The sequence below is a fragment of the Pristiophorus japonicus genome, chromosome 4 (genome assembly GCF_044704955.1).
Source record: "Pristiophorus japonicus isolate sPriJap1 chromosome 4, sPriJap1.hap1, whole genome shotgun sequence".
Lineage (NCBI taxonomy): Eukaryota > Metazoa > Chordata > Chondrichthyes > Pristiophoridae > Pristiophorus > Pristiophorus japonicus.
The window spans coordinates 268,582,929-268,609,385 of NC_091980.1; the positions used below are offsets into that span (position 1 = coordinate 268,582,929).

At 43.7% G+C, this 26,457-nt stretch overlaps 1 protein-coding gene across 5 annotated transcripts in view; it reads left to right on the forward strand.

The window, feature by feature from the left end:
- Nucleotides 1-26,457, forward strand: part of lrrc9 (leucine rich repeat containing 9) — a 302,164-nt gene that overhangs the window by 38,591 nt on the left and 237,116 nt on the right. For all 5 annotated transcript variants that reach the window (XM_070877538.1, XM_070877541.1, XM_070877539.1 and 2 more), the window contains 3 exons: nt 1,651-1,721; nt 13,091-13,273; nt 21,236-21,391. In XM_070877538.1, the coding sequence (XP_070733639.1) occupies nt 1,651-1,721; nt 13,091-13,273; nt 21,236-21,391 (410 nt within the window). The remainder of the gene's footprint in view (nt 1-1,650; nt 1,722-13,090; nt 13,274-21,235; nt 21,392-26,457) is intronic.

Consider the following 26,457-nt stretch of genomic DNA (forward strand, 5'->3'; position numbering starts at 1 on the left):
GATGTATGAAATGGTAGGGAAATAGAAATTGAGCAGATAACTCCAGTTCAAGAGCTGGGAGTCAGTGATTGCTCCTTCCGTGCTGTAATTTCTATGATAGCTTGGCTCAGTTGATAACACTGTTATCTCTAAAGCAAAAGGTTGGGGGTTGAAGCCTCAACAGGACTTGAGTTCAAAATCTTGGTTGAAACAGCAAGGCAGTACTCTGGGAACTATATTGTTCTGCTGATGAGATGCCGCAAGGTTCTGTGCTGGGGCCCCAGCTGTTTACATTGTACATTAATGATTTAGACGAGGGGATTAAATGCAGTATCTCCAAATTTGCGGATGACACTAAGTTGGGTGGCAGTGTGAGCTGCGAGGAGGATGCTATTAGGCTGCAGAGTGACTTGGATAGGTTAGGTGAGTGGGCAAATGCATGGCAGATGAAGTATAATGTGGATAAATGTGAGGTTATCCACTTTGGTGGTAAAAACAGAGAGACAGACTATTATCTGAATGGTGACAGATTAGGAAAAGGGAAGGTGCAACGAGACCTGGGTGTCATGGTACATCAATCATTGAAGGTTAGCATGCAGGTACAGCAGGCGGTTAAGAAAGCAAATGGCATGTTGGCCTTCATAGCGAGGGGATTTGAATACAGGGGCAGGGAGGTGTTACTACAGTTGTACAGGGCCTTGGTGAGGCCACACCTGGAGTATTGTGTACAGTTTTGGTCTCCTAACTTGAGGAAGGACATTCTTGCTATTGAGGGAGTGCAGCGAAGATTCACCAGACTGATTCCCGGGATGGCGGGACTGACCTATCAAGAAAGACTGGATCAACTGGGCTTGTATTCACTGGAGTTCAGAAGAATGAGAGGGGACCTCATGGAAACGTTTAAAATTCTGACGGGTTTAGACAGGTTAGATGCAGGAAGAATGTTCTCAATGTTGGGGAAGTCCAGAACCAGGGGTCACAGTCTGAGGATAACGGGTAAGCCATTTAGGACCGAGATGAGGAGAAACTTCTTCACCCAGAGAGTGGTGAACCTGTGGAATTCTCTACCACAGAAAGTAGTTGAGGCCAATTCACTAAATATATTCAAAAGGGAGTTAGATGAAGTCCTTACTACTCGGGGGATCAAGGGTTATGGCGAGAAAGCAGGAAGGGGGTACTGAAGTTTCATGTTCAGCCATGACCTCATTGAATGGCGGTGCAGGCTAGAAGGGCTGAATGGCCTGCTCCTGCACCTATTTTCTATGTTTCTATATGTTTCTATGTTAAACTGTGATGCTGTCCTCTTGTTAAAGTGAATGTTGGAGATGGCACTATTTGAAGAAGCATACGGAGTTCTTTCTGTGTCCTGGCCAACTTTCCTTCCTCAAGCAATGTCACCATAAACAGCCTAACTGGTTATTTGTCTCTTTGTTGTTTGTGGGATTTTGCTGTATACAAAATAACAATCATGTTTACCTACGTAATAACCGCCACTAAACCTCAATGTAATTCATTGCAAGTGAAGCACTTTGAGGTGCTGCATAAATACACGATCTGCTTTCTGTTACAACACTGAATCCTTTTTTCTTTTCTTTTAAATTTTATCAAATATAACTTTATTTTAAATGCTTTAATAAAATTATTATTTTAAAACAATATTTTAAATTTCAGGTAATTCTTTGGACTTTAATGTTCAGCTAGAATGGCTCAACCTCTCAGGAAACAGAATATCTTCCTTTAAGGTACATATTTTACAACTTGAGCTCATTTTGCATTGATAACAGTCTCTATCAGAATCTTTCTGCTTTTAAAGTTGTTGTTTGAAAGATGGGTTTTGGTTGTACAGTCCCCATCGCATATAGCAGTTCATGCTAATATGATTTGCTTGCTATACATGGTGGACGGTAAATCCACCAGACTTCTTAGTGCAAAGCAAAACTGGTTATTGAGTGTTGCATGTTCGGCTCTCTGTTAGTATCAATGGCCATGCAGTCCATACCACTCTGAGCAAAATGCAGGAAATCCATAATCTAACTGTTTTATTGTTTGTCTTATTTTGATATGGGATTTTGAACACTGAATCTGTTATACTTGTGCTGTGCGAAATTATAGTTTATGCCTGTTGATAACAAATTAACCAAATGATACAATTCAAAGGATGACTACTTAATCTGTCACAGAACTAGGGGATTCACTTTATCTTCTAATCAAAAATCGACCATAATAATTCTATAGTATTAATCAGCCGGAGTAGCGAGAAAATCATGTTGGTTCCTGAAAGTGGAACTCTTCTGGTTATAAACAGGTTTACTAAAAGTATAGTACAGTACTGCATTCTGATCGAGTATGCTTATTAGTAAAATGTATTAATTGTTCGGCTCCTCTTTATCAGATAATCATTTATTTAACTGGAAACCAACAGATCATTTGTATTTAAGAAACAGTTGTTTGAAGCTGCCTGAAGTCTGCATCAATAATTGGCACTGTTAACTACAGGTGGCAGTCAGAAAGTGGAGACTTGGAGCAGCTTTAATCAGTTCCTGGAGCATTAAAAACAGATAAAAAGTGGTGGGGCAGTACTTTCAATAGACAAAATTTGTTAAATGGATTCCTTTTTGATTAAATATTTTGCATTACAGTGGCACTCATCGTCATCATCGGTAGTCCCTCGAACGAGGATGACTTGCTTTCAGATGAGTTCACAGGTGTTTCAATGAAGGACCCGATATTCCAGTCCTGAACTCCAGTTGAGGGGGTGGAAGATGCCTGTGCGTGTATTTTTTTAATGTGTGGTGACCGTTTCACATCAGCCTCCACACGGGCTTGACAGAGCTAGGCCTTTATCCAGTGGCAAGGGTTAACCAGGACGACTGGAGACCTGCTCTGCTGCACGGACCTAGAGCGCACACATATCGCAGTGTAGGCTGGCTTGTGCTGCTCTTCTGGGCCCCGTACCCTCATTTGCCGCACCTCCGCCACGATCTGTCACCGCTCCTCCGCCACAAAACACTCGCTGCACCTCTGCACCAAACATTCGCAGAATGTCAGCCACGATCACCCACCGAATCTCAGTCACGATCCCTTCCTGCTCCTCTGCTTTACTAGGGCCCTGCCGATGCTCCTGCCCGCGCTCCAAACAGTGACCTGGGTCCTGATGACGTCACCCAGTCGCCTACCTTGAAGCCGTCGCACACTTGGAGCAGCTTGCGCTGAATGATGTAGTGGTATGCTTACAGTACTGAGGGACTCGGCTCCTCAGGTGAATGATTAACAGTACTTATTCCCGCTTTAGCAAGCTTGTTGAATTTTCTGAAATTACAGGTGGCTTACGGTGTCTTTGAAATTAAATTCAATGGTAATGGCAAATGGTTAGCTCCATTTGCCTGATATAGGCGCCTGCCCAGAATAAGGGTGAATGATATAATTGGTAGGGACTGTATTAAAACAAAATACAGCTGAAAGCTGTTAAGTGGATGTTACAAATTCGGGTCTACCATATAAACCTTTCTGGTTCAGTGATGTCAGTTACTCCTACAAGTGGATTACATGCCCCCTATGTGCCAGAGTAGACTCACCTTACCAAATTTTATTGTACAATAGCATAACCGAGGGGTGTAACAATGATGTTATGTGAGCTGGATATTTGTGTCTTTTGCATTTGCCACCACATGCCTCTCCAATCTTTTCAAAGGCAGACAGAGAAAACACCTTGTCAGATGAGGCCAGAAAAAAATTGTTAGATGAAGAGGGGTGAGAGGAGGCTCGTGTGGAGCATAAACTCCAGCATGGACCCATTGTGTGAATGGCCTGTTTCTGACCTCTAAATACTCCTATAACTTTGTAATGCTTTGTATGCTGGTTTATTTCACAACAAGTGAACAGTTATGATCAGACTCAGTCCTTGAAAATAAGGTCTTAATGCAAGAATTTAAAATGGGGACTCAGTCACATTTGTGTGCCCTGATCTGATCCTTGCCATATAACCCTTCACCTTCAGATTCCACGATTTTGCCATGCAACAAGAGATTGAATAATAATACATTGCATTTATTACATATGCTGAGCATTCCTTACTCGGCCATCATCTGTGATTCTGCGATACAGTGAAACCTGCAGCTGCACATTTCTGTCACTAAGTGGATAAACATCATGAGTCGATTTTCTATGTTAAAGGCACCATGTAAATGCAATTTCTTGTATCTATTTCTTAGATATATCACAATTTTCATGTGATTTGTTAATATGCACAAAACATGAAACACAAAATAAGACTAAATGCAACAGAAATGTAACACTATTGTTGTCTACATGTGGATAAAGCATATTGAGCTGCATTTTGCTCTCAGCAGCAAACTAACGACACCAGCAGTTCATTTCGCTTGCACTTGCCCGTAGACTTTCTATAAGGTGTTGCGCTGGAAATTACTGAAAATTAGAGAGGCAAAAAAGTATTTCCTTAACCAATCAGATTGAACGGTCACCTGAAATTGAAGTCCAATTGCCATGTAAAGAATAGTGACCGCTGTTAGCCTTATCATTATTTCTACGGCAAAATGCAGCCTATATGATAAATTTAGGTCAGATTCATCAATATTCTATTTCTATGTTGTCCTTATAATTTTTTTTGTAACGAGAAAGGAAAATATTTTCATCCATCCCATTTAAGCACATTTCCTTGTCTCTGTTTCTAATAAAACTTATGTCATGTAAGATTTTTCTGTAGTAATTCATGGCTGCATAAATTTCCTGAGAAATAATTCCCGTTCTTTGTGCAGCATGGAATGACGTGTAACAGAAGCTATTTGATTTAGATACAGTTTACATGAGATCACTCTTTAAGCTTCACTGTTATAATTTCTAGAAGGTGAATAGATGACACGATCTCCAGGGTTTTCCTTAAAAGAAAGAACGTACATTTATATAGCACCTTTTATGATCTGGGGACTTCCCAAAGTGCTTCACAGTCAATGATGGCTAGAACACCAGGAAAACTCCCCTGTTCTCATTGAATAGTTTCATGGGATCTTTTACTGAAAGATGATATGGGATCTTGGTTTAACATGTCATTCGAAAGACAGCACATCCAACATTGCAGCACTACTTCAGTACTGCACTGAAGTGACTACCTAGATTATGTGTTCAAGGCTCTGCCGTTGGTCTTGAACTCAAAAGGTTTAAGGTTTGCATCTTCCGTCTCTTGCCCTTCGTTATTTCCTCTCTCCTTTACTTTCACCGTCCCAAATCATTCCCCTGACTGAAATGATAGGCATACAGTTCAAATCCAAGCCTCGGCCTACGCCATGCAATAAATGGCTTTCAAGTGATGTATGAACATAAGAACATAAGAAATAGGAACAGAAGTAGGCCATACGGCCCCTCTAGCCTGCTCTGCCATTTAATATGATCATGGCTGATCAGATCATGGACTCAGGTCCACTTCCCTGCCCGCTCTCCATAACCCCTTATTCCCTAATCGTTTAAGAAACTGTATTTCTGTCTTAACTTTATTCAATGTCCCAGCTTCCACAGCTCTCTGAGGCAGTGAATTCCACAGATCCGCAACCCTCTGAGAGAAGAAATTTCTCTTCATCCCAGTTTTAAATGGGCTACCCCTTATTCTAAGATTATGCCCTCTAGTTCTAGTCTCGCCACTCAGTGGAAACAGCCTCTCTGCATCTACCTTGTCAAGCCCCATCATAATCTTATACGTTTCGATAAGATCACCTCTCATTCATCTGAATTCCAATGAGTAAAGTACTCAACCTTTCTTCATAAGTCAATTCCTCATCTCCAGAATCAATCTTGTAAACCTTCTCTGAACTACCTGCAAAGCAAGTATATCTTTTCGTAAATATGGAAACCAAAACTGCACGCAGTATTCCAGGTGTGGCCTCACCAATACCCTGTACAACTGTAGCAAGACTTCCCTGCTTTTATACTCCATCCCCTTTGCAATAAAGGCCAAGATTCCATTAGCCTTCCTGATCACTTGCTGTACCTGTATACTAACCTTTTGTGTTTTATACATGTACCCCCAGGTTCCGCTGTACTGCAGCACTGCAATCTTTCTCCATTTAAATAATAACTTGCTCTTTGATTTTTTTTCTGCCAAAGTGCATGACTTCACACTTTGCAACATTATACTCCATCTGCCAAATGTTTGCCCACTCACTTAGCCTGTCTATGTCCTTTTGCAGATTTTTTGTGTCCTCCTCACACATTGCTTTTCCTCCCATCTTTGTATCGTCAGCAAACATAGTCATGAAAGCAACAGAGTGTTCTATTCACTGCAACAGAGTAATATGTTCACTGATTTTCTCTGTCTATGTAGCCAAGTCTGGGCTCAGCTTGTAGTTTTAATTATTATTATTATTACTCATGACTTCTATTCAGCCTTGGGTGTCAGCCATGGCTCAGTCTGTTAATTATGAATTGTTCACGTAACCCACCCAGTCCCACTGTTATTAGGATTAAATTTATAGTATATAGCTACATTTAGTAATTGACTTGGCTCCAAAATGAAGTTGATTCTATGCACCAGCCTACCTTCATTATTGTAATGTCTGTAAGCTTGTAATGTTTGTAGCTCCACACTGTGGATGTGGACATATTGTGTACTGCAACTGCAGAGTTATAATAAACAGAACCAGGCTGTTCCGGAGGCTTCCGACAGAGCTGCCTGCCATGTTAGGAGCTGTGTGTGCTGTGCTCTGTGAATATATCACATTTGGCGATGAGATGGGATTTTTCAGATGATTTAAAGCTTAAGTTTTGTTGGTGAAGGATTCAGTCAGCCGACAGAGAGACTTTGGAAGTTTCTGCCTTTGGAAAAAGCTACAAAAATCCGAGGTAAAATACAGCACATGGTGTGAACAGCTAGAGATTAAAATGGCAGGTGTAATGAGACATTTGGGTGAATATAGACACGATCGGGAACGTTTTAAAGCGTATGTGGATCGGCTAGAAATGTATTTCACTGCAAATAACATAATTGAAGTTCCAGACAATGCAGTCCAGAACCGGGTTGTGTTGGAACGTAAGAGAGCGATCTTCTTATCGGAGGCAGGTCCGGCATTGTATGAAACGCTGGTAAATCTGTTTGTACCTGACAAGCCAAAGGACACAACGCTTAAAGAGATTTTAATGAAGCTGGAGCAGCACTATAACCCCAAACCATTAGAAATTGCTGAAAGCTATTGTTTCGGGATTCGGAATCAAAAGACTGATGAAATTATCAGTGATTACATCGTAGCATTAAAAAAGCTATCGATGCACTGTAATTTTGGAAACTTTCAAAACCGAGCATTACGGAATCGTTTTGTTTGTGAGGTGAAAAATGATGCGATCAGAAGGAAGTTATTGACGACGGATGACTTGACTTTTGAGATTGCTTGTCAGACAGCGAGGTCGATGAGCATGGCCGAACAATATTCCCGAGAATTAAATAATAATTACGGTCGTCAGTCAACCGAAGTGAATCGCCTGCAGATTCAAAGTAAAAGGTGATGGCCCAAAGCCTCAGAAACTGGAAAGTCTAACAGAGCATCAAAGTCATGCTATAGGTGCCTGGGTCAACACATTGCTCAAAGTTGTCCATACGTGAAGACAGTGTTTCTTCTGCAGAAAGACTGGGCATCTTGTGAAGGCATGCCGACTGAAGGGTAGTCCAGTTTTCAAAGCTATGAGTAGAAATCCCCAGAGATTACATAACATGGAAGAACAACAACAGGACGAGGAGATGTTAGAGTTACACGTCATCAGGAGCACGAGGTTAATGGACAGCGTTTCGGAAAGTATCAAAATCCAAATAGCTGTTGCGGGATTCAAGATACCAATGGAAATCGACACCGAGTGTAGTACCGGAGTCGCTGTACCTCGACAAATTGCGTGATTCCAACTGGAGAAATCCAAGATGGAGCTGCGAGGCTACTCAGGAGAGAAAATTCCTGTGGTAGGTCGTATCACCGTACCAGTGAAATACAAGTATCAATTTCAGAACTTGCCTCTAATAGTAGTGAAAGGAGACAAACCTGCCTTACTAGGAAGAAATTGGTTGCGATCACTGAAGCTGGATTGGAGTGAGATTTTCCATGTGGAAGCGAGATTTTCATCAACGGATGAGGTTATCAAGCAGTATCTGAAGGTGTTCTGCGAAACAGGCAGTCCGATTCAAGGCTTCAAGGCGAGTGTCAGGGTATAGAAGGATGCTAGATCGGTTTACTACAAGTCACGTTCCATACCATATGCACTCAAGGAGAAAGTTGAGCAAGAACTCAAAAGACTTGAGACTGAGAACATTATTTGTAAGATAGATCGATGTAATTAGGCTACATCCATTGTTGTCGTACCTAAGTCTGATAAGGGAAGATTGTGTGGTAATTATAAAGTAACCGTAAACCAGGTTCTAGAGGGTAATGTTCCCAATATATTGCCGAATATAGAAGATTTGTTCACAACACTGACAGGTGGTCAGATCTTCTCAAAATGGATCTTACGAATGCCTACTTACAGCTTGAACTAGATGAGGAGTCCAAGTCATGTTTGACTATAAATACTCATCTAGGCCTATATCAATTTAATAGGCTACCGTTTGGAGTCTCTTCCACCCTTACCATATTCCAAGGGATGATGAAACAGATTTTGCAAGGTATTGAAGAGGTAGTATGTTATTTGGATGACATACTAATTTCAACACCAAATAGGCAAATTCATAATAACATATTGAATGAAGTCCTCAAACGGCTAGAGAAGCACAGAGTGTGAGTGTCTGCTCGTAAGTGTGAGTTATTTAAAAACTCAATGGAGTACTTAGGGTACTGAGTAGACAAAGATGATTTATATCCGACCAAGGAAAAACTGGATGCAATCAGAAATGCACCCACTCCCAGGAATGTCACTGAACTTCGTTCATTCTTGGGTCTTTTGAACTATTATGGGAAGTTCCTACCAAATTTGACTACAGTATTACATCCACTGAATGAACTTTTGAAAAAACAGGTCCATTGGAAGTGGTCAAAAGAATGCGATACAGCATTTAAGAAGTGTAAAAGCAAATTGGTAGAGAGCATCATGTTAGTTCACTATGACATATCTAAGGAGATTACGCTAGCATGTGATGCCTCTCCATATGGAATTGGGGCAGTGATCGCTCATGTATTTAGTAGTGGGGAGGAGAGACCAATTGCTTTTGCTTCACGCACTCTCAGTGCCAGTGAGAGTAATTATGCGCAAATTGAAAGGGAAGCTTTGGCATTAATTTTTGGGGTCAAGAAGTTTCACAAATACTTGTATGGTTGTAAGTTTACCATTGTTACGGACCATAAGCCCCTAACAGCAATCCTCCATCCAAAGTCCCCAGTTCCAACATTAGCTGCAGCCCGAATGCAGAGATGGGCTTTGATTTTGTCAGCTTATACATATGATGTTGAATATAGACGATCAGATGATCACAGTAATGCTGATGCAATGTCTAGATTGCCTTCCCCATCACAAGTTACACCTGATAGGGAAGAAGTGTTTTATTTTTCATACATTGATGAACTGTCAGTCACAGCTGAAGAGATTGGTAGAGCAACCAAACCAGTGATGTTAAAGGTGTATGATTATATTGCAAATGGATGGCCAAACCAGGTAACAGACAAAGATACACATCCATTCGTCATTCGTAGGAATGAATTATCAGTTGATAAAGATTGTATCATGTGAGGTGCAAGAGTTGTTATACCAAATAAATTCAGGTCCAAATTATTAGGAGACGTCCATGACCAGCACCTGGCACTGTGCTTGACCAAGAGTTTTGCACGCAGTTATTTATGGTGGCCAGGTCTTGATAAAGATATAGAGTACATCGTGAGTCAGTGTACGACATGTCAATCGGTAAGCAAGCAACCACCATCCATACCATTACAGCCATGGAAATGGCCTCCTAGGATGTGGCAAAGGCTACATATTGATTCTGCTGAATCATTGTGATTGATAGCCATTTGAAGTGGGTTGAGTTGTTCCCAATGTGGAAAATAACAAGTAAAACATTGGACATTTTACGAAGATTATTTTCTTCATTTGGCCTCCCTGAAGAGATTGTTTCGGATAATGGACCACAATTTTGTTCAGAAGAATTTGCACAGTTCACGAGCAAAAATGGGGTGAAACATACCAAGGTTCCACCATACCACCCTGCTTCGAATGGTGCAGCAGAGCGCACTGTACAAATTGTAAAACGTGCCCTCATAAAACAAATGTTAGATCCAAATCCAAGGAAACGACAGTTGTCATTGGATCACAAATTGGCTAATTTTTTGATTACATATCGAAATACTCCTCATACAACTACTGGTAGAACACCAGCAGAGTTGTTTCTCAAACGACAGCCACGAACCAGATTCTCGTTGTTAAAACCAAATTTGGCACAGTCCTTAGAAGAGACACAATTAAGACAGAGAATCATGATAGAGATAGAGTAAAAGAGAGAAGTGTGAAATTAAACCAGAAGGTGAGAGTGAAGAACCATCACCATAAATGGTTAAAGTGGATACTAGGAAGAGTGGTGAAGCTATGTGGTCCTTGCACATATTTGGTAAAGATGTTTGATAATGGACAGGTTATGTTTGTTCATATTGATCATATTTTACCTACAGACATGGAAGGAGTTGAAGGTGGGAATGATTCAATTATTTCTGACTCATCAGATAGTTTTGATACACTAGTAGCAAATCCTAAATCCAATGTACTGGAAACAAATCCAGGAGAGAATCAGAATGAAAGTCTGAGTCCGAGTCTGGAAAACAAAGAGCCTGAAGTTAGTGAGTTCAAATGAAAATCAAGGAAATTCCGTGGAGGAAAACATTCCTCAGGATGAGCCTCGAATGAGCGTGAAATCGACACCATGTTTGGAAGGTTCTGTTCAAGAGCGAAGATATCCTCTTCGAAACAGAAAACAAGTGGTAAATTTAAATTTGTAAATATGGAAAAAAAATAAGTCTATATCCTGTATTATGTATAAAAATGAAAGTTATGTATGATGTTTGTTATAATAACTTCTTCATTAAGGAAGGAGAAGTGTAATGTTTGTAGCTCCACACTGTGGATGTGAATGTATTGTGTACTGCAACTGCAGAGTTGCAGAACCAGGCTGTTCCGGAGGCTTCCGACAGAGCTGCCTGCCATGTTAGGAGCTGTGTGTGCTGTGCTCTGTGAATATATCACAATTATCATTAGTCTCCAGCAGGGAGCAGGGTCTCCATCACAGTGTTTATTTTTAAAATAGAAGGCTTTTATAAAGTTTTAAATCTATTATGCCGTTGCTACCTTGCCTTTATTGTGGTTTGAGGCACACGCGGTCTCAAGCTTGGTCAATTCATTCCAGTTATATATTTCAGCATTGAGATACTTGATAGCCTAATTACTTTATGACATCAAATGGTTATTCCATAACAGTGACAAGTCTAGTCTTATTTATAAACCATTTGATTGATATTATGCTTCTTGGTGTCAGCCGTGGCTCAGTGGGCAGCACCCTCGCCTCTGAGACAATAGGTTGTGGGTTCAAGCCCCACTCCAGGGACTTGTGTACAAAATCCAGGCTGACACTCTCAGTGCAGTTCGTGGGCCGCCCTGACCTGTGTGAGAACACCACCGCAGGTCGGGGCTATAAATCGAGCTGGAGCGCCAGGTCCTGGAACATTGTGGGCGAAGGTGCGGCGAATGAGGGTACGGGGCCCAGCAGAGCCAAGTGCCCAGGGACAGCATGGGCCTGCCCAGATTGCGATATGTGTGCACACTAAGTCCGTGCAACAGAGCAGATAGGTCTCCTGTCGTCCTGGTTCAACCCTTGCCACTGGATAAAGGCCTAGCTCTGTTGAGCCCGTGTGGTGGCTGATGTGCAACGGTCACCACACGTTAAAAAAATTCACGCACAGGCATCTTCCACCCCCTCAATTGGAGTTCAGGATTGAAACATCGGGTCCTTCATTGAAACATCTGTGAACTCTTGTGGAAGCAAATCATCCTCGTTCGAGGGACCGCTTATGAGTGAATGATGAATGATGATGGTATTATTGAACTGTGAAAAATTATGTTTTAGTTAGCTCTGAATTCTGACATGAGAGGTTTAAACATACTTCAATAGAAAGTGCACATATTTCTTCATAACATCTGGGATATTATAAATGTTATTCAAAAGTAAAAATGAGTGACATGCTGTCGGCTGTTCAGGTGGATGTTAAAGTTTTTGTGCCAAAGGTTGTGGGGTCAAGCCTTGCTCCAGGAATTGGGCACATATTCTAGGCTGATATTATTTTATAATACTGAAGGAATGCTTCAATGTCAGAGATGCAGTCCTTTGGGTAAGATATTAAACTGAACTTCCTTCTGCCTGTTATGGTTGTCTAGTTGATGCTATTGCATGCCACTAATCAAGCAGGAGTAGGAATTCTTTCAATGTCCTAGACAGCATTCCTCCCTCAACCAGCACGATCAAAAACCAGATCAACTGATCATTTACTTCATTGCCGCTTGTGGAATTTTGCCTATAACAACAATCACTAAATTTTAAAGTAATTTATTGTATATGAATTGCTTTGAGACATTTTTTGATAAACATGATAAAGTGCTCTATAGATGTAAGTCTTTCTTTCATTTTATTTAATTAGTCATATTTTTTTGAGCATGCAAAAATAAGAAAAAAGGACCCAAGTTTAATCCACTGCCTGTGCTGAGTCACTTCATCAGCACCTGGCCACTATAGTTAGTCTCACTTATCTCTTTTACTACCAGCTGGAAATCGGGCGATAGCGGATCAGCCGCCTGTTTTATACTCTGCCCAAGTTAGGTTTCCATTGGCTTTAGTAGTGGCTGCAACAGCACATTTAACGCTTGGGGGTAAACATGAAAATTCGCCCCAGAAAGTGGTTACAACAAATTTATTTTTTAAAAGAACCTTCTGAGACTTTTAAAGTTTGTGTGCACTATAAAAATGTTAATACACAATTAATTACACCAGTATTTCATACACTGAATTAACTGTAAATTTCTAACACTGTTATAGACATTATACAAAAGTGCTTCATTAGAATTCTTAAGAGTTTATGTTCCTCCTAATTTTTTTCTATAGGAAATCACTAATTTAGCAAGACTACCTGAGCTTCAAATGTTAAGTCTAAAGGATCCTCAGTATGCTCCAAATCCTGTCTCTCTCCTCTGCAACTACAGTACACATGTCATGTACCACATTCCTAAGCTTTTGAGACTAGACACTTGTGATGTATCCAAGAAACAGGCCAAGGACTTTGCTGAGGTAATGAATGAAGTAGTTACTAACCTGGTTTTGAGTATTTCTTCTCCTTTTGGCAAGATAAGAATATTTTCAAAAAAGGTGTCTGTGGGCTCAATTTTCCCCAGTGATTTGCACTGCTTTTTTGCCGCGCGCTGCTTTTTTTTGGCCTAAATTTTTAAAATCCAAGTTTTCCCAAAGATTGTGCGCCAGCATAACTCAGTTAGTTACGATTTTTTTTAGGTTAGGTTTTTTTTTGCATCATACCTGATGTCTGCGCCAGTTTTTCACATTTATGCAAGTTTGGCTAACTTACATTTCTCCTAGGACGATGTACGTGACCAATCCCAAAAAACCTTCTGGGCACTTAAGAAAAAGCAGCGTACATCAAAAAACCGGCGTAGAAAGACGCCATTGTTTTTATGCGATGTTTTGGAGGGAGTCAAGAACACATTAAATATGCATCATCAACCTTAATTTTTTCCAACTAAAATGCTGAAAATGGAAGTTTCATGCAATTCTTTAATTTTGGATTTTAAAAAAAGTGCTATGCCTTCAATGAACGTCTCCAAACCGGGCTAGAGGGTTGGAGTGTTGGCCGGCAGAATTGGTCCTTCGTCTGGACACTGGCTCAGGGCTCAGCTTCAAAAGAAGCCCTGGAGGTGTGTGGAAGCCGAACTGAAGGGATGAGAACCCTTACACTATGCAGCAAGCAGCATCAAATGAAGCCCCGGGGGAGGGAGGGGTGTTTCCAGATCTAAGCAAGCCTATTGTGCATGCTCAGACCTGGGTGTGGTCCATACTGGGGCGTTGACCTTGAGGAAAGAGACAACAATGAAGCTTGTCTTGCCTGCTGTTTTGAGCTTCTTGCAAAGGTACAGTTTAATCATGGGGGCAATACTGACAATGTCATATCTCGTGCAAGCTTTCTGAATGATGGTGCGGCGGAGGATTGATTCAACGTCATTGCATGAGGAAACTCAGAGCATGATGGATGATGGGCAGGAGGCCATACCCACGTCGGGTATATGAAGACAAGCGTTCATACCTGTACCTGAGTGATGCAGACTGTGAGAAGGCTACGTTTCCGCAAAGAAGTTGTAACCGAGATCTGAGAGTTAGTAAAAGCAGACCTGCAACCTAGAAGCGTCAGGAGGACTGCTTTGTCAGTTGAAGTGAAGGTGACAGCAACACTTTCATTCTATGTATCTGGATTGTTCCAGGCCACAACTGGGGATGTGTGCACCATTTCTCAACATGCAACACATATCTGCATTCGGCAGGTGACTGCCTTGAGGAATGATTACATAAAGTTTCCCATGAGTGCCCACGCAATGCGTGACAGGGCTGTGGGCTTCACCAGGATTGCTGGCTTCCCAAAGGTACAGGGCTGCATTGATTGTACCCACATCACCTTGCGAGCACCTTTGGAGGATTCCAAGATGTACAGGAACAGAAAAGGCTTCCACTCCGTTAATGTGCAACTCGTGTGTGATGACATGCATCGCATCATGTCAGTTGATGCAAGATACCCTGGGAGCACCTGTGATGTGTTCATCCTACGCGAAAGTGCTATCTTTGACATGTTTCAGCAGCAGCCAGAAGGGTAGAGCTGGCTACTGGGAGACAAAGGATAAGGCCACACCACCTGGCTCATGACCCTGTAGCTCATGGCTTACTGCAGAAGATAGAGGTATGCGGAGTCAGAGGAAATGTATTAGCATGGATAGAGAATTGGCTGGCGAACAGAAAGCAGAGAGTCGGCATAAATGGGTCCTTTTCGGGTTAGTGGTGTGCCACAGGGATCGGTGCTGGGACCACAACTGTTTACAATATACATAGATGACCTGGAAGAGGGGACAGAGTGTTGTGTAACAAAATTTACAGATGGCACAAAGATTAGTGGGAAAGTGGGTTGTGTAGAGGACACAGAGAGGCTGCAAAGAGATTTAGATAGGTTAAGTGAATGGGCTAAGGTTTGGCAGATGGAATACAATGTCGGAAAGTGTGAGGTCATCCACCTTGGGGGAAAAAAAACAGTAAAAGGGAATATTATTTGAATGGGGAGAAATTACAACATGCTGAGGTGCAGAGGGACCTGGGGGTCCTTGTGCATGAATCCCAAAAAGTTAGTTTGCAGGTGCAGCAGGTAATCAGGAAGGCGAATGGAATATTGGCCTTCATTGCGAGAGGGATGGAGTACAAAAGCAGGGAGGTCCTGCTGCAACTGTATAGGGTATTGGTAAGGCCGCGCCTGGAGTACTGTGTGCAGTTTTGGTCACCTTACTTAAGGAAGGATATACTGGCTTTGGAGGGGGTACAGAGACGATTCACTAGGCTGATTCCGGAGATGAGGGGTTTACCTTATGATGGTAGATTGAGTAGACTAGGTCTTTACTCGTTGGAGTTCAGAAGGATGAGGGGTGATGTTATAGAAACATTTAAAATAATGAAAGGGATAAACAAGATGGAGGCGGAGAGGTTGTTTCCACTGGTCGGGGAGACTAGAACTAGGGGGCACAGCCTCAAAATACGGGAGAGCCAATTTAAAACCGAGTTGAGAAGGAATTTCTTCTCCCAGAGGGTTGTGAATCTGTGGAATTCTCTGCCCAAGGAAGCAGTTGAGGCTAGCTCATTGAATGTATTCAAATCACAGATAGATAGATTTTTAACCAATAAGGGAATTAAGGGTTACGGGGAGCAGGCGGGCAAGTGGAGCTGAGTCCACGGCCAGATCAGCCATGATCTTATTGAATGGCGGAGCAGGCTCGAGGGGCTAGATGGCCTACTCCTGTTCCTAATTCTTATGTTCTTATGCCCCTACGCGTAACCCGGATTGAAGCTGACCGGGAATACAACATGTCGCACATTGCGACATACAGCATAATAGAGAGGACCACTGACATCTTGAAACAGTGTTTCCAGTGCCTGGACCATTCCGGAGGCTACTTGTTATACTCCCCTGAGATTGTCGGTCAGTTCACTGTTGTGTGCTGCATGCTGCATAACTTAGCCATCATGAGGCAGCAGCAGATGGTGGTCGAAGACCCACCTGAGGTGAGAGTGGCTGATGATGAGGAAGATGCAGATGACTAGGAGGAGGAGGATGAGGAGGCCATGCAATTACCTGAACCCGGAGCATGACGGCGGAGGAGGGCGGGCTGTCGTGTTCCTTTAACGATTGCTCGAGCTTTGCGCCAGCAGCTCATCCGTGAACACTTTGCTGCCTGAAGGCTCAGTGGCGACTATTCAAAATGGACCATGTTTACTGTTTGGACCTGTTCCGTAATATTGTGTTGTGTTAATGGAAATGATTCTTCTTTACTTCAAAAAGTTGTGTTAATAATGGAACAAATAATGTAAATGATTCAGTTATCATTTAAAATATATTTTATTCAAAAGTTTAACTCTTGTTTGTACTTAACTTTTAAGTTGAGTGCCTCAGGTATAAAAGGGTGTCCAGCATATGGCATCCTCACTCTGGAGTTATATTAAATGGACTAAGGTCACTACAGTTCAATTACAATACTTTGCCTCGTGGAGTCATTATCAGAGCATCTGAAGACATAATAATAATAAGAATAACAACAACAGCAACAAAGAAAGGCTACACCCATCTCCCCTCCACCTTATTCTAAGACCACCTGCTGCGCTTGATCTTGTTGACTCCACCCCTGCCAGCAGCCAATGGCGCAGTGTTTCTGGGGTTGGTACCCAGCTTATTCTTTCGAACATCTCGGGTAATGCGCACTTCTTGATGGCGGGGAGGGGGGCAGCCGGTAATGTGGAGGGCCCGGCTTGGGCCTCTTCAGAGGCTGGTCTGGGGATTGGAGTGGCAGTTCATTCTGTCAATGGGCGCGGGATCTGGGCATAATACCTTATTGCAGCAGCTACCTCCGACATTCTCTCCCTCATGTGCCCCGACAGTTTGTCAACTATCTGTAACATTCCCTTCCTCAGTTCACTGACAGTGTCTCAGCTACCTGTGACATGCCCTCCCTTATGTTGAGCAACAGTGTGTCAACTACCTGCAACATTCCCTCCCTCATGTTCCATGTTCATTGACAGTGTTTCAACAAACTGCAACGTTCCCTCTCTCATGTTCACTGACAGCGCATCAGCTGCCTGCGACATTCCCTCACTCATGTTCCCGGACAGTGTCCCTGTTTCTCGTGAGAGCATGGTTACTTCTCCCGACAGTCCCGATACCTCATCACCCACCCCACTGATGGTGTCCAGGAGTGATCGCGTAAGGTCAATGCTCTCTGCACTCATTGCCATGATCTGAACCACATCTGTTAGATCCTGCAACTCGAGACGCTTTCGAGCTCTCCTTCCCCTCCTCACCCAGGATGTGGCTCTCTACATCCCACTGGGACCCGCAGCCTCGGAGGGTGGGGCCCTGGGTGTGCCTCACTGCACCCCACTGGAATCCCAACCTCGGACTGTGGGAAACCATGGAATGTCCCAGCAACACTCGTACCACTCAGGAAAGGGACTGGCACCTCAATGGTTGGCACCTGCAACTCCTCCAAAGTGAGTATAACAGTGGAGGCTTCATACATCACCTACCCTTCCCCATCCCCCATGCTCTTGGTCTGGAAGGTGGGATTGGAAGCTGTTCTCCTCTTCAGGCTCATCCTCATCTGAATCTTCTGAACCATCAGGGTTGGCCTCAAATTCTGCAAAATATAACCGAACAGACAAATGGTTAGCAGCAGAGGAGGGGGCAGTGTGGGTGGCATGAGTAGACTCACACAGCGCAGTCAGCAGGCTGATTTGAAGGACCACGATGAATGATAGCACATTGCATCAACCGAAGCGTAGCTGACGGAGACATCCCATGAACCGAAGCATGGCCAGCCTGGGCAGTACTTAACATTTAGCAAAGCCAGACTCTGGAATTTGCAGGACTTGCGCTCTCTCTCGTGTGTGGGCCCAGCTTGCGCAGTGGTGGTGCTTTTCTCTAAGCAGGACCCATCAAAGCAGTGACCCTCTCTTCCAAGTAGGTCAGTGGGTGCAGATTTGCTCGGGCTCCTCCTGTTCGAGTTCTTTTCCATTTGTTGTGTGCCACCTTCCTCTGCAAAGATGAAAATATAACTTTTTAGAGAGGGTATCTTTCTGCTGGGTGGGACATATACAGCTGGTCACATTTACAATTGCAATTCCATTGAATAAATGAAAATATTACTTACACTAGCTACTTGACCAAGGTCCTGCTACTTCTTTTTGCACTAGCCTCCAGGTTGGTCACCATTGCACAGCAATCCTCTGCAAGTTGGTTCCAGCTTTTCTTCATTTCTTTTGGTGAAATGTTTATGTGACCTCTGCTGGTGTCCAGCTCGTGCCATCTGGCCTCAGTCACAGCAACTAATGCCTTCACTTCATCCTGTAAGAAATTCTTGGTCTTTGAGCCGCGTTGCATCTTGTATTGCAGCTCCGATTTTTCCAATGAGAATTAAAGTTCTCTCACACAACTGGCTCTTTAAAAATGCAGACCAGGAGCTGTACTGGACATGCGCGCCCAAAGCAGTCACGTGGAAACCGTCCTTTTTTTTCCGCGCATGCGCAGAAGGGCGAGCATTGTTTTTTCGGCGCAAATATTTTGCTCCACCTACCAAAGCTAAAGGACAGGCTGCGCAGCGCCAATTTAAAAATATAGAACGGGGAAACTTGCTACTTATTTTTTTGGAGTAGTCGGGACCAAAAAAAATGGGCGTAACTTTGGCAAATCGCCAAAAAACGGCATTGGAGAAAATTGAGCCCTATATCTGTTGATGCGTATAAGAGTTTGGTGTCATACTGATCGTGTGATTCTCCCTACCTACCCCATGTACTTATGACCTCATTATGGGAACATGTCTTCATTCTTCTCCTGGTCATTCTGTTCCCAACATACCAGGATAAAGCTTCTTTGCTGTTTAACTTTTCCATTTTATGTTATTTGACTTTCAAGATGGAGTAGTCTTGAGACTGAATTCAAACTTCATTCGTAAATTGTATGTGACTTTCATACTTGTCAGGAAATTTAGGAGCAGAAATGTTACCGTTGCTTTTTGTTCGTGTCCAAGGAAAAAGTTACATTTTGCTGATGTTTATAGAGCCTTGAATAATATTTCAGAAATGGCCTCATAAATTGCTAAAAGAATCTTGTGTTTGGCTCTTTAAATCTACTTATCTGCTGTGCTCCGTGCCAAGCAATCGTGACATCCAGTTACAACGCTGGCTGGGCATTATGGGGGGGGGAAAGATGGTGGAGGTAGCTGAATAGTGCTCCTATTAATGGCCCCAAGATTCCACATGATTTGCTCCTGATTTTTAGGAGCAACTGGTGGAGAATGGAGTATCTTAGAAATCGGAATTCTCCACATTTAAGTTTTCTGCAGTTCTAGTCAGGTAGAACAGTTTCACTTTTGAACAGAATTTTTTTTTCAAAAGGGGACGTGTCCGGCCACTGACGCCTGATTTGAAAGTTTCCACAGTGAAAACGTACTCCAAACTAACTTAGAATGGAGCAAGTGAAGATTTTTGTAGGCTTGAAAAAACCTTGTCTACACATTAAAAAATCAGGCGCAGGTTACAAATTAGGCGTCGGGAACGAGAAGTGGGGGGAAGGGAAGTCATTAAATTCTACAATAAATCCTTATTTATACTTATACAAATATTATACAAATAAATTCAACCTGAATAAACATTTATAAGCAAAGAAAAGATTAAATAAACCATGTTCCTACCTGTGTGAAAGTGCTTCAGGCAGGCCTTTCAGGCAGCGGTTTGCGTTCGGGACTGACTGACGGCAGGGGGAGGGAGGGAGGGAGAAGGCTGCAGGAAGCCTCAGTACTTGAGGCAGCGGTTTGCCGTCGGGACCGACGGGAGGCAGGGGGAGAAAGCTGCAAGAAGCCTCAGTGCTGATCATGGAAGGGCAATGTGGTTTTATTAAAAAATGTTAAAAATTGAACAGCTACAAAGAATTTGAATAGTCTCAAACAAGTGCATGTGTCCCGTTTATCACAGTCTATCTTTAATTACAGAATGCACTCCCTCACCCTCACACACAGAAATATCAAGAAAATTAAAATACAAGCCTTTGCAAGGGTTCAATAAACAAATTTTCACTTTTTCTGCAGCACTTTTTAAAATGGCCGAGTGCCAATGTTTCCTTCACACTGCGCGTGCGCGAACGCTCCAACGCGCGCGCGCAGGGTTGCCGGCACGAAAAAACTCATTTAAATTGTACCCGCCCCCTCCTACTTACAAAATTGGCGCGAGTGGTAGGCTCCGCCCCCTGTGCGCCGCGCCAAGCAGACATCAAGCTGCAAAGCGCTCGAGAATAGCGCGTTTTTTTTTTCAGGCACCGTTTTCGGCGCGTAAAACGGGCGCCCAGCTCGGAGGGGCGCCTGTTTTGCCGCGTGTGGAAACTTGGGGCCATTGTATTTAAATATGATAAAGCTCCTGCATATTTCAAGCAGGAGTTTTTTCACCTATCTTATAGCCTGCTGGAACTGTATCCTACACAAATGTGGCAGAAACTCAGCATTGTGGGTTTTTGTCTCTTTGCTCACCCTAATGTCTTGAGAACTTGCACACATTAGCGAGAAGAAAATTGGCCTCTTGTTCCCAAGATACACATTGCTCCGATATGACACAAACTCTTAAAAGACAAATGTCCCATTGTTTTCCCTTTTTATTTGAAGGTATGGTTTGTATATGGACATTTAATGATATTAAAACAAATGTAGCATGCAGAAGATAGATAATCTGATACATTTCGAGAAAAAATAGCAACTTAAAGCATATAATTACAAAAAATAATTATATATGTCCAGTGTTTCTACAAAGGCTTTATATTTTTAAATGAGATAGCTGATAAGGATAGGAATGTAAAAAAATATGTTTTTAAATCAGTCTGTTTATTATTAGAAACTTTTTAATGTTAAAATGAACATAAAGATTGATTCAGTGGATTACTTTTTTCCTTTGCTGTAGTCAACTGTGATGAAAAAGACAATGTATTACAGCATGCGTGTAAAGACCATCCGTCAGCACCTAGCTGAAATTGTAGAAAGGCTACAGAAACAAAGGAGCTCACTACAGGAGATACCTAAGGAGCGAATAAAAACTATCAGCTTCTTAATAAAAAGTGTAAGTACAAAACTATGGTGGTTGATGACAAAACAAACTCACCTAAAAGGCCTTTGCCTATGCTCATTACTTAAGTGTTACTAATGCTTAGAATTGTGCCATCATTTTTCTTTTTTTTCCCTGGGATCCAGGATAAATCTTTCTTCCTTCTTCTTAGGCCATCAAGGATAACTTGCTTCCACCCCAACAATGGATGAGTTCACAGGTGTTTCAATGAAGGACCTGACATTCCAGGTCCCAAACTACATAATGAAGGGTGCAGGATGTGCGTGGATTTTTTTAACATGTGGTGGCTGTTGCACACCAGCCACCACATGGGCTTGACAGAGCTAGGTCTTGATCCAGTGGCAGGTCTTTATCCAGGATAAATAGCCAAGAACTTGCTACCCTTTAAAACACCTGCAAAACTTTAGTGACAGAGATCAGGCTGTTTGGAAAACAAACTATTTGGTTTAATATTTCAAACTCCTTCAGTTAAATATCCTACTATGTATATACTTTTATATTGAGTTGATTTTCATCATATGGCCCATGGAGCTTAATGCTGCAGTCAAGGTGAGATAGGTGTACCTTCCCCCATATTTTGGAAATGTCCAATGATTCAGTCCTTGATGGTGCAACCAGGAATGCAAAGTTATAGTGTGAGAATGTGCCAGCTATCATCTTACCGAGTCTCTTCGCCGGGAGCACGCGGAAGCCAAGTATCAACAGTGGAAGGAGCATTCGACAAAGCACCCCATCCACCCTTCCCTCCAAGCACTGTCTGCCCCATCAGAGACGGTAGATCCTGCATCAGTCACCTTAGAACTCATTTTAATGTGGAAGCAAGTCATCCTCTACTCCAGGGGACTGCCTAAGAAGTATCATCTTACTATCAGCTCATGCACCCTAAAATAAGTTAGATTTTAGTTTTTCTTTTCTTCTACTCCTGTTGAATTATATATAGTGTGTATATTAAAAATCTTAAATAGAGAACATGTTCCTTTTCCCCAATTCTTTCCTCCTGTTGCCATAACTTTGGTCAGAGTTTTGTCAACTTTACTCACTGTAAATTGTGGTATATCAACATTTTCCAATCAATTTTCCAATGTCAACTGTCACAACATTACTACTGTTGTTTTTCATGAAAGTGGCTCTGTTGAGCCATTTTCAATTTCTGAACCATCTTTTCCAACTCTGTCACTGCCTTGTTTTTCTCATTTAGGTAAGTAATACATAAGTAATTTTTAACCTTAAGCTTTTAACATATTTTAAAATGTATTTAAGCATTAATTTAAAAAAAAAAAATTTCTTGATTTTGGTGATTCTCGGGCCATTCCGTGCCTCGTTCTTTGCCTGCTTGCAGGCCTTATTCCACTGCTTCATCAGGGTGTTCTCCCTCCCTATGGCATTCTCCTGTTTCCTGTGGACCTTCTCTCAATCCCAGGCCACCCTGCTGTTCCGTTTCCCCCTGCTTACAGGCTTCTTGTTGAAGCCTCCGTCTGCCCTATCTCTAGCACCATTTCCTTTCTTCCTGTTAATTTTCTCAGTGGGGCATGGGCCATCCTGAGACCCATCCCTATAATTCCTCTTTGGCCAGTGTATTACACCAATTTCTAATGTAAGGAAGGTGAAAGCATTGTAATGACCTATCCACTGGGCATTTACTTGTAACTGATTATTATCGACGACCTGAAGGAGAAGCAAGAGGGAACAGGCATGTCGCTTGGAACAGGCATGTCGCTTGAGGCACAATGGCCAGAAACTGCTACTACCACCAAAGTGTGTGTACAGGGAGCGGATGTCATTTGAGGCACTGTCAGAGCAGCTCTGCATGTGCAGACTGAGCTTCAGCAAGGAAGCAATTGGTCACCTATATGAGATGATCCATGAAGACCGAAAGCTCTCTCAGGGCCTCGTCAGTAGCCCTGAGGGTGGCAAGGGTCCTCAATTTCTACAGCGCTGCTTTTTTTCCAGTCAGGCACCTGAGACCTCTAAGATCAGCCAAGGAAATGTGAAGACCAGCATTAAGCCGGTGACTGTCTTCTGCAGGGCATCCGACTTAATTAAATGCAACATGTCACCTGTGCCGTAAAGAAACAAGCTTCCCCATGGCATGGGGTTATTACTGGGATGCATGTGCTGCTAAATGCTCCACTTGAGGATCCTGTCCTATTGATCAACAAGAAGGTTTATCACCTGCTAAATATGCTAATTGTTCGACACTCCAACACCCATGACTTATTCAGCAGGGAGGGACAAGGAGATGGATGAACCCTGGGGATAAAGCCTACCCACTCATCATCATAGGCAGTCCCTCAAAATTGAGGAAGACTTGCTTCCACTCTAAAAGTGAGTTCTTAGGTGGCTGTACAGTCCAATGTGGGAATTACAGTCTCTGTCACAGGTGGGGCAGACAGTGGTTAAAGGAAAAGATGGGTGGAGAGTCTGGTTTGCCGCACGCTCCTTCTGCTGCGATTGGTTTCTGCATGCTCTCGGCGATGAGACTCGAGGTGCTCAGCGCCGCCCCGGATGATCTTCCTCCACTTTGGGCAGTCAAGGGCCAGGGATTCCAAGGTGCCGGTAGGGATGTTACACTTTATCAAGGAGGCTTTGAGGGTGTCCTTGAAGCGTTTCCTTTGCACACCTTGGGCTCACTTGCCGTGGAGGAGTTCCGAGTAGAGCACTTGCTTAGGGAGTCTCGTGTTGGGCATGCGGACGATGTGGCCCGCTCAACGGAGCTGGTTGAGTGTTGTCAGTGTTTCGATGCTGGGGATGTTCGCTTGGGCAAGAACACTGACGTTGGTGCGTCTATTCTCCTAGTTAAAAAAGCCCTATACAGCCACCGCCTCACTGCCAACCTGGCAACTCTTGATGACGCCGAGACACAGAGTGCCCACAGCGCCTGGTCTGCCCTCAAGGCCTCCATAACCACAGCCTGCAAAGAGACGCTTGGTCACTCAACCAGGAAACACCAAGATGGTTTGACGAGAACGACCAGGAGATCCAGGAGCTAATAAGCCGCAAGCGCAAGGCATTTCTGAACTTAAAGCAGCAACCCGAGAGCAGCAAAGCAGCTCTACAGGTGGCTGAAGGCCGAGTTCCAACAAAAAACCTGTGACCTAAAGAATAGAATAGTGGGTGGAGAAAGCATAGGCGATCCAGCAGTTGGTCGACAGCCATGACGTGCGAGGATTCTTCAGCGCAGTCAAGATCACCTATGGCCCAAGCACCCAAGGCCTCACTCCACTGCTGGCCAAGAACAGGGAGGCACTCATTAAGGACAACGAGGCAGTCAGGGCCCGCTGGACGGAGCACTTCAAAGATCTCCTTAACTGAGACTCTGCCTTCTACACGAGTGTCCTCAACTCCAAGCTGCAGCATGCTACCCGTCACCATCTCAGCAAAACTCCAGCCCTGCATGAGGTAGAAAAGGCTATCCTACCCACTGAAGCTGTGGCTGACAACACCATTCCGCATCACCAACAACACAACACAGGAAAAATACAACCATGCACATGCGGCGACCCAGCAAATGGTAGAGAGCATCATTGGGGTGCTTAATTCACGCTTCCGTTGTCTGGATGCCTTACAATACGACCTTGGTAACATATCGAAAATTGTACTGATCTGCTGCGCAATACACAATTTTGCTTTGCAGGAAGGGCTCATCTTTGACTTGGCAGATAAGATGCCATGGTATCGGATGATTCCGACCCACATGTCCCTGGACCCATGGGCGGTGGCATAGGGCAGGGCAGCCAAAGATCGGCTCATGGCTCAGATGTTTGGACAATGATTATCCCCATCTGGATGCGCCACTGCCCCCTCCCTTTCCTGAAGTTTCACCAGCGGAACAGGGGTGCATCAGTATGTATGGAGTGCTATTTCTGTAGATTGATTCCCATGGTTGCATGAACACAAAGAAGGAACAGCAAAATTTTAGAAAACAATTGAACATTTATTGTATACAATATTTCAGTAACAAGCAGCCTTTAAAGATATTTTTAACTGCAATTAAATTTTTAAAGTTGATTTGGGTTGATTTTAGAAGTTGCAGCTCACTTACTTCCCAATGCTTCACCTCAATCTGCCTTACTGCTTTTGTGCCCAACTATTTGTAGTGCCATGTGGTTGGTTTGTGGGTTAATCCATTGGCTGCACTATCCATGATGTTCCTGATTTGCCATTCATCTTGCCACGTCGTAGATGGATCAACATTTCAACAAATAATGGCATAAATATAAATCAATATGAATGGGAAACTGCAAAGTCCAAATAACGGCATGCACGCCATTCCAGCAATTTCAGTTTGTGTCTTTCAAATATGCTGGCTGTACAGGTTGAGCGTCTGAAATCCGGAGTTCCGAAATTCGGAATGTTCCGGAATCCGGACACCGGGCCCATCCGTGGTGGGGTTGTTCAGAAACCGGAAAATGTTCCGAAATTCGGACTCCCCTGCCTCGGCTGCCCGATCTCATCCACCTGACCGCTCCCCCACCCCCGCATTTGGTCGCCCGAAATCCGATGTCACCCAAACTCCGACCTTGCTCAACCACCCTCCCCCCACCCCCCGCCCAGCCTTTACCACATCCGCCCAACCTCCCTAGGCCTCGGCCACCTGAACGCCGACTTCCCCAAGCCCTGGCCCCCCACATTCGGCCGCCCAAACCCCAACCTCGGCCGCCCGGCCCACCCCCCCTCCCCTTTACCTCGGCCGCCCGAACTCCGACCTCCGGCTGCCTGAACTCCGGCTGCCCGACCTCCCTAGGTCTCGGACTTCCGACCGCTTGATCTCGGCCACCCAACCTTGGCTGCCCAATCACCCCCCGCCCCCCACCCCCCCCACCTCGGCCGCCCAATCTCCCCAGGCCTCGGCCGTCCGACCTCCCCCGACCGCCCTTCCCTTCAACCCCCCATCTCAGCCTCCCCTCCTCGGCCGCCCGAACTCCGACCTCGCCCTTCCCCCCCCGCCCCTCCTCTCCCAACCCCCCTACCTACCTCGGCCCGGGGGTTTCCAGATTTGGGATGTCAACGACTTTCCGAAATCCGGAAAAACCCGAACCTCGGCCCGGGCATTTCCGGAT